Source organism: Gobius niger (assembly GCF_951799975.1).
Source record: "Gobius niger genome assembly, chromosome: 14".
Taxonomy (NCBI): Eukaryota; Metazoa; Chordata; class Actinopteri; order Gobiiformes; family Gobiidae; genus Gobius; species Gobius niger.
The window spans coordinates 9,939,510-9,954,310 of record NC_136865.1 but is presented as its reverse complement, the minus strand read 5'-3'; the positions used below and the strand labels follow the sequence as shown (position 1 = coordinate 9,954,310).

The 14,801-nt window shown below is 41.2% G+C and overlaps 2 protein-coding genes across 6 annotated transcripts in view; one reads left to right on the top strand and one right to left on the bottom strand.

The window, feature by feature from the left end:
* Positions 1–14,801, bottom strand: part of LOC306974083 (receptor-type tyrosine-protein phosphatase U-like) — a 371,134-nt gene that overhangs the window by 78,371 nt on the left and 277,962 nt on the right. For all 5 annotated transcript variants that reach the window (XM_079571206.1, XM_079571209.1, XM_079571207.1 and 2 more), the window contains exons 11-13: positions 12,868–12,970; positions 5,945–6,224; positions 1,372–1,408 (exon numbers count right to left, since the gene is read on the bottom strand). In XM_079571206.1, the coding sequence (XP_079427332.1) occupies positions 1,372–1,408; positions 5,945–6,224; positions 12,868–12,970 (420 nt within the window). The remainder of the gene's footprint in view (positions 1–1,371; positions 1,409–5,944; positions 6,225–12,867; positions 12,971–14,801) is intronic.
* LOC306974165 (C-reactive protein-like) overlaps positions 1–14,801 on the top strand; it is a 431,917-nt gene that overhangs the window by 207,566 nt on the left and 209,550 nt on the right. The gene's annotated exons all lie outside the window — the stretch shown is intronic.

Here is a 14,801-nt window from a genome sequence, read left to right as displayed (position 1 = left end):
ACTCAAGAACGAGTGGAAAAAAGGGAGTTGGAATTCTTTGCATTTCCTCTATGTTAGAGACAAAGGTTCTCCGGTCCTTCATCAGCAATTAGCAATCTCTTTAGCAGAAAACCGTTGCCATAGGGATTTATTTGTTAATGGTTCCACCCATCTAAAAGCTATTCTGAATTTGATTTAATGGCCTTGCAAAGTGAGCATCGGTATCGACACCTCTGTTTACACTGATCTAGTATCAACATCATGTACTGTGCTGTGTCTCAGATTCATCAGCATAATTTGAACTCATTAGCTTGTCCTTAATGCTAGTCAAAAAGTGCAAATGGCAGCTTGGGAACCTTTGACGATAGAGAACTCCAGAACAACTGTGGGCTATTTATGCCAGAGCAGCCAGCTTAGCCTCTCTCATGTTTTGGTGCCAGGGAAAGACATTAAATGTATGGATTAAATACTTTTGTTTTGGGCCTCGGATATGTTAAAGTCATAGTCTGTAAGATTGGAGAGAGAGACAAACCTCTCTCTATTTCAAAAGTAAACAATCAAATGCCTACCCACCACCCTGATTGCCCCTCCTGATTGGCGAGTTCACAGAAAAGCTCGTCTCACTCGTCAAATTGACGGCAACGTGGATTCTGATTCATTACTGAGATCAGCAAAGGGAGGGACTTTAAATCATAACTACTGATGTCAAATTGCAAGCCCAGGCTGTCCATTACATGCAGTCTAATACATTTGCAAAACATTTAAACAGACATTTCAATGCATATTTCTTGAAGCTGAAAAGACATCAATGAAGACCAAATGTGGATTGTGTGGCTATATGGTCTTGGTATTTGTTGTGTCTCTCCATCGTCACTCATTGTCACAAAGGCGACTGAAGGATAAGCAATAACAATGCTTCTAACCCCCTCCTCAAAATACACAAACAAGTAAATGTATAAATGTTTCTGACAACTGGTATGACAATGGTATAGTTCCTCTAATCTGGTGGAATGTTATTGTTGATCTTCTGGAGTGGTGTTGATGTTAGATGGGTCCAATGGGCTACTCCTTATATACAGTGGTCCTCACCTCACACCTATAGAATGGATTCTGACGAAGGCTCAAAGGAGCTGAAATCCATTGCTGCATTTTTGATTTGACTAACCATGTGAAAATAAACGCTTTTCAACTTCAGTATCATTAGTGCCTTGGAGTTTTTTTCATCCGCTTCCATCCATCTGGCAGACCATATCTCATATTTAATTTGAAGTAAAATAAATGTTTATGTCTATGTTGAGAAGGCGACTGCAGTGTGACGTTCACCAATAGGCGAGAAAAGGAAATCAATACTGTAGAGACAAAGTAGAAATGATGAAAGACTTTAGTTCGTACCTTTGCGAGCGATCCTGATGCAGTTGATCCTCGTTTCCTGTGGGCAGAGGAGAGGGAGACGAGTTAATTCATCTTCCCCTATCATCAAAACACAATGATAACAGGAGCAGGGATCACAAGGCCAGGTAATTACTGAGCCAACAGAGGCCCGCATAATCTCGAGTTTCAGGCCGGAGTGTGTCAAAGTCATGAAGACCTCTGCCGTGTGTCGAGGAGTAATTGAAATTTGCAAACGGATGGATGTCAATGACCCGACTTGTCTGATTGCAGCTCGGCCCCTCTTCAGACAATCACCTCTACCCCGAAGATGGGGACCAAGGAAACAAGTTCGGGTTTGAGCAAGTTAAATGAGCATTTACGGACAATTATGCTAATCTGTGCTGGGAGATTGGAGTCAGGAACCTTCGCCCCCCCCAAAAAAGCTAGCCAAATTACCTTTTCTTTTAATTGGAAAGCAGTTTCGAGTGGCTTCTCATCACCGCTCATGTCTTACTGTGACAAACAGGTCGAAATACGGCAAGGAGGAAACAATTACTGTTGGCACGTTTTGATCTTGTTGAGGGAAATTAATGTTCTAAGTCACACGTTATGGCGGAACAAAGTGAAATTGCTTTGGATTTTGGGAGAGAATGGCGCACGCTATGGCTATTATAGTTTCTGGCATCTAGAACCCATTCATTTTTCTGACACAAGGTTGTGCCTGACTGGAATCTATGGCAGTAACTTTGGATCTTCAGCAGTTCAGGCAAGTAAGTCAAGCCCATTTCACTTGCCTGTTCAATGGGACATAGCCCACTGACAACATAAAAAACAAACTACAGAAAATAAATAGGATAGAAAAAAAAGGCCAAGTTTAAATTTATGTTTATACTTTGTTAATATATTAGTTACAAAGACTTTTTCAAAGGGGATTTCTTGTTTATGCCGTGTACTTTGAACCCCAAACTATTTCGGCGTTCAAAGTGGCCTGAGAAAATCTTCAAAAACATTATTAAGTGCAAGCCTAGAGACTTGAACCTGTTGGAGCTGCTGAAGTGGAGATATTGTTCCAAGAATGTGAAGAAAACCTCATTTTGAGAAAATGGGCCCTAAAGTTTTGCACCGTCTGCGCCTGTGCCTGTATATTTCTCCAATCTTTAGCCATTGCGCACCGTAGATTAAATTATACACTAAATGAATAATATGCTAACACAATTCTTGTGTCAACGTCATCATCCGATCATGTACCATGCATCATCAAAAATCTTTGAATTGTTTGAATCGCTAATAAAGGCTAACTATTTTTGCGGAATGAAAGTTAAAGTAAATTGTGAAAGTTGTGAACACACAATTAGAGGCGGCTGATTGGAGAAGCCTTTAATAGGCCATTAAAAAACAATTAGCTATAGCTAGTTATACACATGATGGCAATAGTTTCACTGCTAAAACTTCTCTTGGACACAGATATGTAAAATAGCTGTGGATAACCTTCATTAGGGCCGGGCAATTAATCAAATTTGAATCTAATCACAATTTTGAAAAAGGTTGATCTCGATAACCTCGTGGTGCGTTTTAATCGACAGGAGAATTGGCCAGTCGCATTTTTGAAAAAAATTCCGGGTGCCGTGATGCTGCAGTGCCTGTCAGGTCAAGCCCAGGGAATACTCGGCTAAACAAACAGGAAGCACACGCGGTGGAGAAAAGGATCTGGTGAATTTTAGCGTAAAATCAGCTACACTAACTCGCACTAACTCGTCAATGGGCAAAACAGAAACACGCAGGAGCCGTCAGAGGATCAGGACTCGCACGGGGACAAAAGTAAGAGAAGAGGAAAACCATTGATCGCTATTTGGACAATATGGATTTGCTTTGGAGGCTGCAGCCATGGATTAGCTGGATTTTTAACAGTGAATAGTTAGTTTGATCTTCTTATAAACTAACTAAATGTGCAGTTTACTATGGAAAAATCAGCTGTTTGCCCACCATTCACCACAACATCCGGTGAAAATCGCAGAAACAAACAATAACAGCGATCCTCCCAGCCCGGGAAAGGCCACTTTTAAAAACCTAATCGAAAATCGGGATTGATCAATATTTTTACAAAATCGCTCATCCCTAACATTCACACAGATAATTCTCTGCGGACTGAGTGACGCCTCTTGCTCTGACCACAAGTGCGGTGTTTTATTTGTTGCAACGAACGGCCTATCTCCCCACTTTGGAAACATCTGCAAAGCAATTACTGTTTCAATTCAGCGTCAGCCCATGGTCCGGAGAGAGGCTCCTATGTCTAATTTATCCAGGGTGATTGTCAAAATAATGAGGTTTTCTTACTGCCCCCCCACCCCCTTCCCTCTAAGCTGCATGTCTCCTAATGTACTTTAGAAAATGTATTGAAGATAAACAGCTACTTGCTGTTTGTCCTTGTTCATTCCAATGCAGTGTAAATTTGACCATGGGAGAGCAGTTGCCTGATATTGGGAAGGTTGACGGTTCGGTCCCAGCTTCAACCAGTGTCATTGTGTCTTTGGTCCAAACACTTCATGCACCCATTACTAGATCATGTGGGTGACCGCCACCAACCCAGCCGAGAAGAATCTACGCCGTCTGTGGCGAAAGGTCATCTTTAAATCAAGAAATAATAGACTGTGTTTTGACACGTGTAAAGTCCCCATTGGTTTCCCTGTGTTTGTAAACCCTCTAGACTCGCCGGTATCCACGAGGAGGTGGTATGGCATTGACAGCATCCATGAGGGCGTTGTAGGTGTCAAGCATTTGTGCCGAATTTGCTGGTTGTAGTTTGGCAATGGTGGTGGATATGAAAGTAAAGGAAGCTCTTCAATCCGTTCTGGCTCGGCTCCAAAATATCCAGATATTAAAATTGAAGCCTTGGCTGCCCCCAAGAGTTACAGTATGATAGCTGCTTCACTCCCTTTGGCGTATTACACCTGAAACGGAGCTCAATTGTGAAGGTCCAGACCAGATCCAGAACCAGATCTCGAAATGAGTACGAGGGCATGGTAAGACCAGGCTCCAGCCACCTCAACCTATCCATCTTCTCTCCTGTGCAACCAGTCAGCATTAACCTTAGTGTTGACATTTTAATGAACAAAACAGCTTTTATCCTTTAGCTTGGAATCCTGTACACCAGTCACTTGGTCACAATAAGTACAACGCAGGCCAACCCTTAACACGCTTCCTCGCCCATCCCTTATTCATGCCCTTTTCCAGTTGGTTCGGGAGTCACTTTTTCCGAGCCCGGACAGATGTTTGATACCTCCCCAAAGAACAGCAAGAGTTCCTTGAGTGGTTTGAACCCGACAAGAACAAGCACGTATTATCTTTGCAAGTAATTATCTTCTGAATGCGCCCCCACCCCCCCAAAATGCACCGCTGCGAATCGCGTTGTGCCTTCGAGGAGAAAGGAGAAAGAATGCTGTTTCCCTTCATTGTTTGCCTTTAATTTAGAAGAGATGCTGAAAAAGATTCCGCGGGGATAAAAACACACAACAAACATGAAATTAAAGTTTGGTTTGTGCGGAGGTCCCGTTCATTCCACAACAGCCTGCAGCTTTCAGACAAGGTTGCTCGGAATGACAGCAGCTTTGGACGAGTTTGAAGACAGATTAGCTAAATACCGGTAACAATTCAAAAGGGCGTCGTTATTGTGAGTACGTTGGTTACCGCAGAGAGTGAAACACCCCAAAAAATGTTGTTTACACATCACGCCTTGTTAACCATCAGCACAAACTGATTGGTAAAGGATGCCCAGAGTTTTATTGTGGCACTTCAATTTTGATGGCGTTTGATGGAATCTTTCCTCACCCCACAGCATCTATTCTCTAGAAAAGCAGTAGTTCCATTTTGTTGTTGCTATTACATACTTTGATTCAAATGGGACAATTTTTAGTCCCATTTAAATGCCTTCAAACTCTTAGCTATTTTCCATATAAAGCTATGTTTAAGGTTTTTGTAGCTTTTGTCCCTGTTATGTCCTTAGCAGAAACACATTTGGAGCTGTGTTTGTCTGCCTCTTATACATTTAGAGAAAGAAACTTTTGGAATTGATGATTTTATTTGGTTGTTACAAAGCTACAAAGAATTTATCCAGAGAGGATTTTGGATATCTTGTTTAGTATTGGAATAAGCTAGTTATTAGTGTAAAAATCTGTAAAAACTCACATTTTGCCTTCAATATATCAGGTAGGAACTAGACAGGAAAATAAATTATAATAATCAAAATGTTGTTAAGTACAAGCCTGGAAAGTCTGCTGCTGTTTCCCAAAAAGGAAATGACCATATATGGATTGCAGCTTCATCTATTGCCTGCACATAGACACCAAACACGTCCATATTTATGAATAAATACACATGATAAAGACGAAAAATGGCCATTGTAAAACTACGATGGAACTAAAATCAATGTTTTCACCCGGCCTGTCTCGCCTCAAGTTATATTGCAAAAAATTACCAAGGCTAAGGTGTGAAAGTGTCTGTGTTCAATGTGTTTAAGCCATTTTTAGCTCTATAACATACACAGCCTTTCCGCCTATCATTTCATGTAACAGAATAAACAAAACATAGTGCCCCTCACCCCTCTGAAGTTGCTGGTGGCCTGGAAGTAGATGAGGTAGTTCTTGGTTGGGTCCAGCGGGCTGTTCCAGTACCCGTTGTAGGTGTGATTGTCTCCCACGGTGAAGGGCGTGGCCTCGGGCAGGCTGCTGGGCGCCAGTTCGGCCGTGTAGTAGTGCGGCGCCCGCTTGGCCTGGGCTTCGCTGTGGGAGTTGGGCGTGGGGAAACAGTCCGAGCTTCCCAACTCTCTTCTCTTCTTCTGCCGAGAGCCGTCCTCCTCCACCACTACCACCTGGTACGCACTGGGGAGACAGAGGCAGAGTACATAACAGAGCACAAAAAACGGGGGAAAAGGAAGTATACACAGTAGGTGCAGGGCCGGCACTGGCCAATTTGGTGCCCTGGGCAAGATGGACCCCCAAATACCATTCTATTGTTTGTTTATTTTGTTTTTTGATTTTTAACTGTGTTTTTCTTTACAAATCCTTTTGGACACACTTTGGATATGGAAAAAGATAGTTTTATTTTATTTTATTTTGTTATGATTATCACTGTTATATTACAGTATGACTCTCCACTAATTTAAAAGAAAATGTGGAATCATGAAACTTGCACACAACAGTTTTATTAGAGGAGGAACCTGTACTTCTGAAGTAAATATACACATTTTTAACGCAATTTTACAGGACTGCCCGCTCGTAGAAGGACCAGGGAGGGGTCGTTTGAAAGCTTTTTAACACAAAAGATCATTTTCCATTGCAAAGTGATGTCCGAAAATCAACAGTGATGTAGATGGCAGGAGCATGGACCTCATGGGGTTCAAAAATGAAAGCGCAATTCGGCGTCTCCTCCAGCAGATGGCGCCCCGAGGTGGTCGCCTATGGGCTGACCCTGCATTTGTAATCTGAGATGTTTTGAGTTGCTTAGTCGGTCCGAAGAACTTGAATTATACACAGGCTTGCTGAATTTGAATGGAAGAAAAATGGTAAATCTGCCCTATGACTAAATCGCTATTACTAAGAAACAAATGGTGCCTTTCAGAAGCGATGCCAAACGACCCCAACCAGTCTGAAAATAACGTTGCAATTTTATCAAAGAGTGAAATGGAAACTGGGAATCTTGACCCTTTTTATACTGTGACCCCACTGCAAAACATGTCCGTGGGTCAAGTGTTGAAATCTCTGCCCCTCGAGGGTTAGTTTATGCAAGCAAGTTTAAAAAAATAAATAAAAATAAAAGTTTGCCCCAGGATGAAAATGGTTCTGTCTCCATCTGTGCAGACAGGAGAACAAAGCTGCTGCTCATATTTTTTGAAATTCAAAACGCTATTGAGACCAAACCGGTGGGTCTGAAAAGCTCGGCAGGATATGATGATGAAATATGAGCGCATAAATATCCCCCCCTGTATATCAGAGCGGACACTTTGACATCACCTGTTTATGGCGGGACAGTGTTTTTCATTGCGCCTGTCACTAAATCAATAGGCCTGACACACGGTGAGGCTTTCTCAATGCCTCTGTGTCGCCACCCCAGCGCGACCCCGTCTCATTATACCCCAAAGTCCACCTCAAAATGTCACCCCGGCTAAGCTGAATATTTATATCGGTCATTACGGCTGACAACGGCACTGCATCCTGGCTTCTTTCCTGGCCAGTTTTCTCGCGTATTCTCAGCATATTTGGTTTAGTGTCAAACTGCGATGTACTGTATTATGTTGTAATGAATGAGTTTATAATTTGCCCACACTGCCAAGTTTGCTGATTTTTGCTGGTATTGCTGCAAATTATAGTTTCCTAAATGCCCAAATTAGAAACCAAACGGTGGCGTATCACATTACAATGAGACTAGAACCGTTCATTTATTGTCCAGAATTAGGCAAAAGGAAAGAGTAAGAAGTAAGCAACAATGTCCTGTGTAATCAAGAAAATAATATTTCCAAAGAAAGAATCGACTGTGGGGCTGTTAGCCAACCACAGTCTGTTCTAGCAACAGCCAAAGTCTACTAACGAAGAGAGGCACATTTCTCCATCATCGATGAGGCACCAAAATGTTTTCCCGGTAAACTGGAAAATGTTTGGCACATAACTATGTGTTCCCAAAGGGAGAGCGGAAATAGCTTTCCCTAGATGAGCGCATTTTTGGTGGAATCATGGTGCATGCCAGGAATTTGTTTCATGTATTTTGGACATTTTATGCAGTTCATGCTCTTAACTAACTTGGTGTATAGACCTAGGAATGGGCTGAATACGGCAACTTTTTAACAGCAGCATAAATTCAGCCAGGAAGTCTCTTGATTTCTTGTCCTCTTCCTCCTCACATTCTCTACCTTTGCCCCTCAATCAATCCCTTCTCAAAATCTTTCATCCTCACCCTCCGCCATTAACCTTCTTCCACTTCACATCCACAGCAGCAGTGGAACATTTCCTTCCTTTAAGGTGAAAGCAAAGTCCGCTGAACAGTCTAAAATGTTTAACCCTTTAATGTTCCTCCCTACACCCTTTTTTGTATTTTTTTTTTTTTATAGACCTCTGAGCTACCTGTCTTAAACCAGTCCAAACCTGATCTAAACCAGCACAAACCAGTCCAGCCAGACCTGATCTAAACCTGGTCGAATCGAAACGTCCTCTAAACCAGTAAAAAAACAGCTCTAAACCTGTCAAAACCAGCATAAACCCGTCCAAACCTGATCTAAACCAGCACAAACCAGTCCAGCCAGACCTGATCTAAACCTGGTCGAATCGAAACGTCCTCTAAACCAGTAAAAAAACAGCTCTAAACCTGTCAAAACAAGCAGAAACCCGTCCAAACCTGATCTAAACCAGCACAAACCAGTCCAGCCAGACCTGATCTAAACCTGGTCAAATCGAAACGTCCTCTAAACCAGTAAAAAAAACAGCTCTAAACCTGTCAAAACCAGCATAAACCAGTCCAAACCTGATCTAAACCAGCACAAACCAGTCCAGCCAGACCTGATCTAAACCTGGTCGAATCGAAACGTCCTCTAAACCAGTAAAAAAACAGCTCTAAACCTGTCAAAACCAGCACAAACCAGCCCAAACCTGATCTAAACCAGCACAAACCAGTCCAGCCAGACCTGATCTAAACCTGGTCGAATCGAAACGTCCTCTAAACCAGTAAAAAAACAGCTCTAAACCTGTCAAAACCAGCATAAACCAGTCCAAACCTGGTCTAAACTGGTCAAAAACCAGGTCTAAACCGGTCCAAAACTGCTCTAAACCGGTAGAAACCAGATCGGATCCGGCCCAAACCTGCTCTAAACCAGCATAAACCAGTCCAAGCTATTCCAACCCCAACCTATACTAGTGTAAACTAAACTAAACTGGATATTTTGAGTATCACAAACTTGAACCGAATGGTAGCGAAGAGAGAATAAGGAATAAGAAACAACACGTGATTCAATAAAGTGTGCTCTACCAAACGGTTGAGCAAACTATTAAAGGGTTGAAAAATATAACGCAAGCATAATGGAGATGTGTTGAATGAGCAGGAAGCGAGTTGGGGCTGCGCCTGGTGTTTTAAATTCAACTTCAAGTGTCTGTAACAACAAGAGAAATCAGGTCCCCAGAGGATTTAAAGGTCCTATATCAGGCAAAATCGACTTTTTACAGCTTTTAGCCATGTTGTTATGCTATTTCCTCATCAAAAACACCCCCAGAGTGGTTTGTGGCTTCATTCACGCAGCTCTCAGTAATCCTCCTGAATCCTGCTCTGAGCAGCTGCTCCTCCCTCTCCTGGTGAACGACTGAGTGTTCAGTTGTGTCGTAACAGCGGAACGGAAGTGCTCGACGTCTGTAATGTAATGTCTTAATTCTATGCTTACGGACGGATTTTAATTTGTAAAACAGCTTTTTAATTATTTCTGTTGTAAGAGAGAAACAAATAGAAAAAAAAAGTGAAGGAAAAAAAAAAAAAAAGGATGTGCCCGAGGTGCTTCCAGGTCAGCTGTGGCCAAAACAAACACCCCTGAGCGTCTGAACAGATCAGTCATGTTTGCGCTGCAGCTGTGAAGATGGAGCTCGTTATAACCTATTCTGGACACACCTGTTCTTTATTCTTACCTAACGATAATGTCACGGACGGAGAAAAAGAAGCGCGTTTGGCTAAGAGGACGGGAGTTTATTCAACCTTTTTCAAGAAGAGGCCACTCTCTCAGAAGCTGTTTTTTTTCTCCGGGATTCAGCGACTATCAGCAAAATAGTGTTTTTCTGTGACTGTCTCTGATGGATGTTTGGTGAACCTTCGCCAGAACCAAAGTGGATTAACTTTTATAACCAACGCGAGTCCCATAATGTCAACAGCGATGGAGCAGAGGGTGAGTCAATCCAAACGTGGGTTAGCTTGTGTGTTAGCATATTAGCATGTGTGTTAGCCATTTATGAAGCTGTGTTGCAGATGTCAACTCCGTATAACTGCATCGTGAAGTAACTTCAATTATTGTTGTTTATTTATATTACGGTAAAGTTGTATGTGCGGAGAGAGGGGGCGGAGTTAACTGAATCGAAGCGTTGTGTCTTCCGGGTTTGAAAAATACCTCCAGAAAACACTTATATTTATCACAAAAATGAGTGCTCCATAGTGGTAGAGGTACAATATATCATATACATGCCTATACTTAACTTGGAATGGCTAAAATAGCATGATATAGGACCTTTAAGTCTTATTTCAGCTACAAGTGTTTCTATATGGTTATTGTGATCGCGACATATTGGAAAAATCAGAAAACATCAGCTGAAAAGTTGCACCCCTCCAAACCGAGCCTACACTTTGCCGCCCACAACAAGGTAAAAGTTTTTATTGTACCATCAAGGTGTTTTTTCCCTCCACTTTCCTCTCTGCGCTTGTTGTTGAGTGGAGCTGGCGCGCTGCCCTCGTTACAGTGACACGGCTGTCAAACTGTCAGCTGATGATTGGTTGGCGTGTGCTGTATTGGCTGCCATTGTTTGTCAGCGTTTACTGTGGCGCCGGCGCAAACAGTCGCCAAATTGACATGGCTTGATAGATGGTAATTATATGAAATGCTCAAGTTGTTCCCGGTAAACTTGAAGATCAACACAACTTTTGGACAGTAACGGTAATTAGGGTTGACAGAGATTATGTTGCATCAGAAATGATTGCAATAACAGTCTCCTTCAGTAACAGTAACGTGGTTGTTAGTGACAGCCAGGACATTAAAAGAACTTTTAAAGACTTTAAAAGAAATCTGTCGGATCGCCTGTGGTTCTTTGTAGCACAAAGAGCGGCTGAGTGTCATGACTTTTTATACTATGAATGTATTGATCCCAAAGCATGAGCAGATGCACACTTCTTCATTAACTGCACATCATGAACTGAAATACAAGCATTTATTTTGTCACAGATATTTTCATCATTGAAAAATACCTCATACTATGTACAAACAAACATGTGCTTTTGCTGTGAGCGGCTCAGCTCTCCTAAGACATGACTGTAACTTTACTGGGGGTGGATACATCTCCAGCTCCTCTCCATGGAGATGTGAATAAAAGCAGCAGAATCTGAGATTTAACCTCTTAACTCCCGCCTGAACCGAGAGGATCTTTTTCCTCACGTCATCAGATTTATTTTTCCATAATTTTTTTGTTGGGTATTCAACTCATTTTTGTAACTTTTTTGTCATTTTTTGGTCATTTTTGGTCACAATTTTGCCATTTTTTCGTAAATTATTTTTATCACATTTTTGTCATTTTTTGTTATTTTTTTGTCCAATTTTTATCATTTTTTGGTCACATTTTTTATCAATTTTTTGTCATTTTTTGTCACATTTCTGTCATTTTTTCGTTAATTTTTTATCAATTTTTTGTCAATTTTTTCTCAAATTTTTATCACATTTTTGTCACATTTTTTGTTATTTTTTTGTCCAATTTTTATCATTTTTTGGTCCAATTTTTTATTAATTTTTTGTCATTTTTTGTCACATTTCTGTCATTTTTTCGTCAATTTTTTATCAAATTTTTGTCAATTTTTTCTCAAATTTTTATCACATTTTTTGTCATTTTTTGTCACATTTTTGTCATTTTTTCGTCATTTTTTCGTGCATTTTCTTGTGAAATTTTTGTGAAATTTTTGCCACTTTTTCATCAATTTTTCGTCACTTTTTTGTCAATGTTTTCTCACTTTTTTGTCACATTTCCATCATTGTTTTCGTCTCACTTTTGTTGCTATTTTCACTGCTTTTTTCCAGAAGCTTATGGACTGGGGTAAAGCCAAACTGGAGAAAATGTGTTCGGTTCAGGTGGGAGTTAAGGGTTTAAACAGGTTAGGTTCTCATCCAAATCCATTCTTTGATCACCCACTGCAAAAGTAGCATTTTGAGGAATCCCAGGAATCCCAGTTCTCCACTTAGTGCTACTCTAGGCCACAGTATGCTCATATTTCTACCATAATGAGTTGAGGATGTTAAACAATGAGGTCCGAGATTAAATTTCCACACCATGTTAGACTATTCATTTGACTAAAACATTTGAGACCAGATCCAAGCTCCTGACCTGAAGATGGGTCTCCGGGCTCTGCTCTACAGCTCCGAGGATGCTTTGTTTAGCACTACTGAACAATTAACAATGAAGCCTCTCTTAAATTGAACTTGTATTGGACATTGGGCAACATTTAAATATTCTATTGCCCATCAGAGAGCTCTGTTCAGTTCTTGGTAAGAGTAGAGGTCCTATGCTCCAAAACAAAACAGCAACTTTGCTTAGGGCATGCACGATTTTCCACTGTATATCAAGTTTGAATCGTGAAACGCCCTGATTTTGTTCCAATTTTCGAGGCGTCATATTAACGTGCCACACTGCTGCAATCTCAGAATTGCTTTGGGCTGAGGCGAGTGGGTTTGTGAAACTTTCGTGGCTATAAATATCACTGTGTGCAGAGGCGCTGAATGAATAGATGCCGTGTATCATTTTATACCTGACAGGAGCTCCTCGCCCAAGAGCGGGGCGCAGCAGAACGGTGATGGTGCTCTCCGACTCACTCAGGGGAGAGGGGATGTCTTCGTAGTCGAACACAGGCGCTGCGACACAAGAGGAGGTCCGGGTAAGATAAACAACATAGACATCACGGTGCACAATGAAAGCGACATATTTTACAGGGTTTTGAATTGAAAATGAACGGCTCAGAGGGGGTCCAGTGATTGATTATGGCCCTTATGCCCCTCCTTGGACCCACATCAGTTCAGTTTTGATCCCGTCGCTTAACTGATGATGTCATACAGTCCTCACACTTTGAAACAAAAGACTCCTATGTTAGAATGGTGTTCTTAAAATGTACCCTGCCTGGCAAAACAAAAGTCACGCCACCTGGATTAGTCTAACTGTTCTGATCAGCCTGAACATCCCGATTGACCAGGTAGTTCCATCCTCTTCCCTAACGGCACGGGTATATTCCAAGATGATTAGGGCTGGGTATCATTGGGGGGTACCAAGATTTGATGCCATTTGGGTCCAGGGTAGGGATGGGACGATAAACAATAATATCGTTAATCGCCATAAAAAATGCGGCAATTAATCATTCGCCACATTTGTAAGAAGATAATCGCTAAATCCATCAGACAACCAGTGCCGGTAACTTTAGTGGGAGTGGGTACGTCTCCATGGAGATGTGAGTAAAGTCAGCAGTATTTTAAGATTTCAGTAGGTCAGTTCCTCATCCAAATCAATTCTTTGAATACCCACTGCACAAATAGCATTTTCTGTGTCGAGCTGTTCATTCGCTGCATGTTTTGCATTGATGACAACAGTCCAAAATGTTACAACGTGTGCCTTTAAATACTTACTTTATGTCTCAGTATGACATTTACAGCGGACAATGAAGAGGAATATTTGATAATTGCCCAATTCCCATCATTTCTGCGGTTTCAGTGATTTTTTAAATCATAGGTAAATATCGTGATGATCCTGACCCCATATTTCATTATCATCCCATCACTAGTCCAGGGAGAGCCCTGAATAAAGTCACTTAGTTGTTTCAGCTCAAATAAACGATCCAAATTTAAAATAAATAGTCTCTTATGGAATCATGTAGTTGTTCTGTTTTATATATTCTAGTAAAGATATTGGGGGTTAGAAATACATCGTTCAGGTATCGTAAACCAAACATCGTTAAAGTACTGGTATTGTCATAAAGATGACGATGCCAAGATTCATCAGGTTCATATTGTGAAAGAGTGGTTCAGGGAGACATCATTTTCACACACGGATTGGCTGCCACAGAGTCCGGATTTTAACCCCTTTGAGAATCATTGGGATCTTGAAATGCAACACTGGAACTTCTGACAGTGGAAAATTCATCTCGATCACATCTTGAAAACTATATATACCTGTAGACCTATAGTGACCTCCAGAACCTATTCTATCCACTGCACCACACAAATCTACTGTTAAGCGATGCAAGCTTTGGTCTGTGAAGTGAACATGTTGGACTTTTTAAGGCAAACTTGTATACTGTAACTTCGATGCCCCTGACCAGAACACTAATAATGAGAGTAATCCTCCTCTAGGCTGGGGTTTTGCTTGTATAATGCAGTGATAAAAAAGCACTGAAAGAAGTTCACTTTGGTTCATTGCCAGTTTTCAGAACTTAAAAGAGCATCCGTTTCCTATTTTTAGGAGCTCACTAATTAATGTCACAAAGTTTTGCTTAAAAAAAAAGAGAGAACATGACTGTGTTTGATAATTGCTTGATTTAACTTTCCATAATAACAAAGTTCCTAATCAATTTTTCTTGGTTGTAATTAAGGCGGGAGTCAGCAGTCTTTCGAGCATCTACTTGTGCTGTTCGGCGCATAAAAATGATTGTCAACTAGAGCTCGCTGAATCCGTCGATGGAGAACATGAGCCACAATA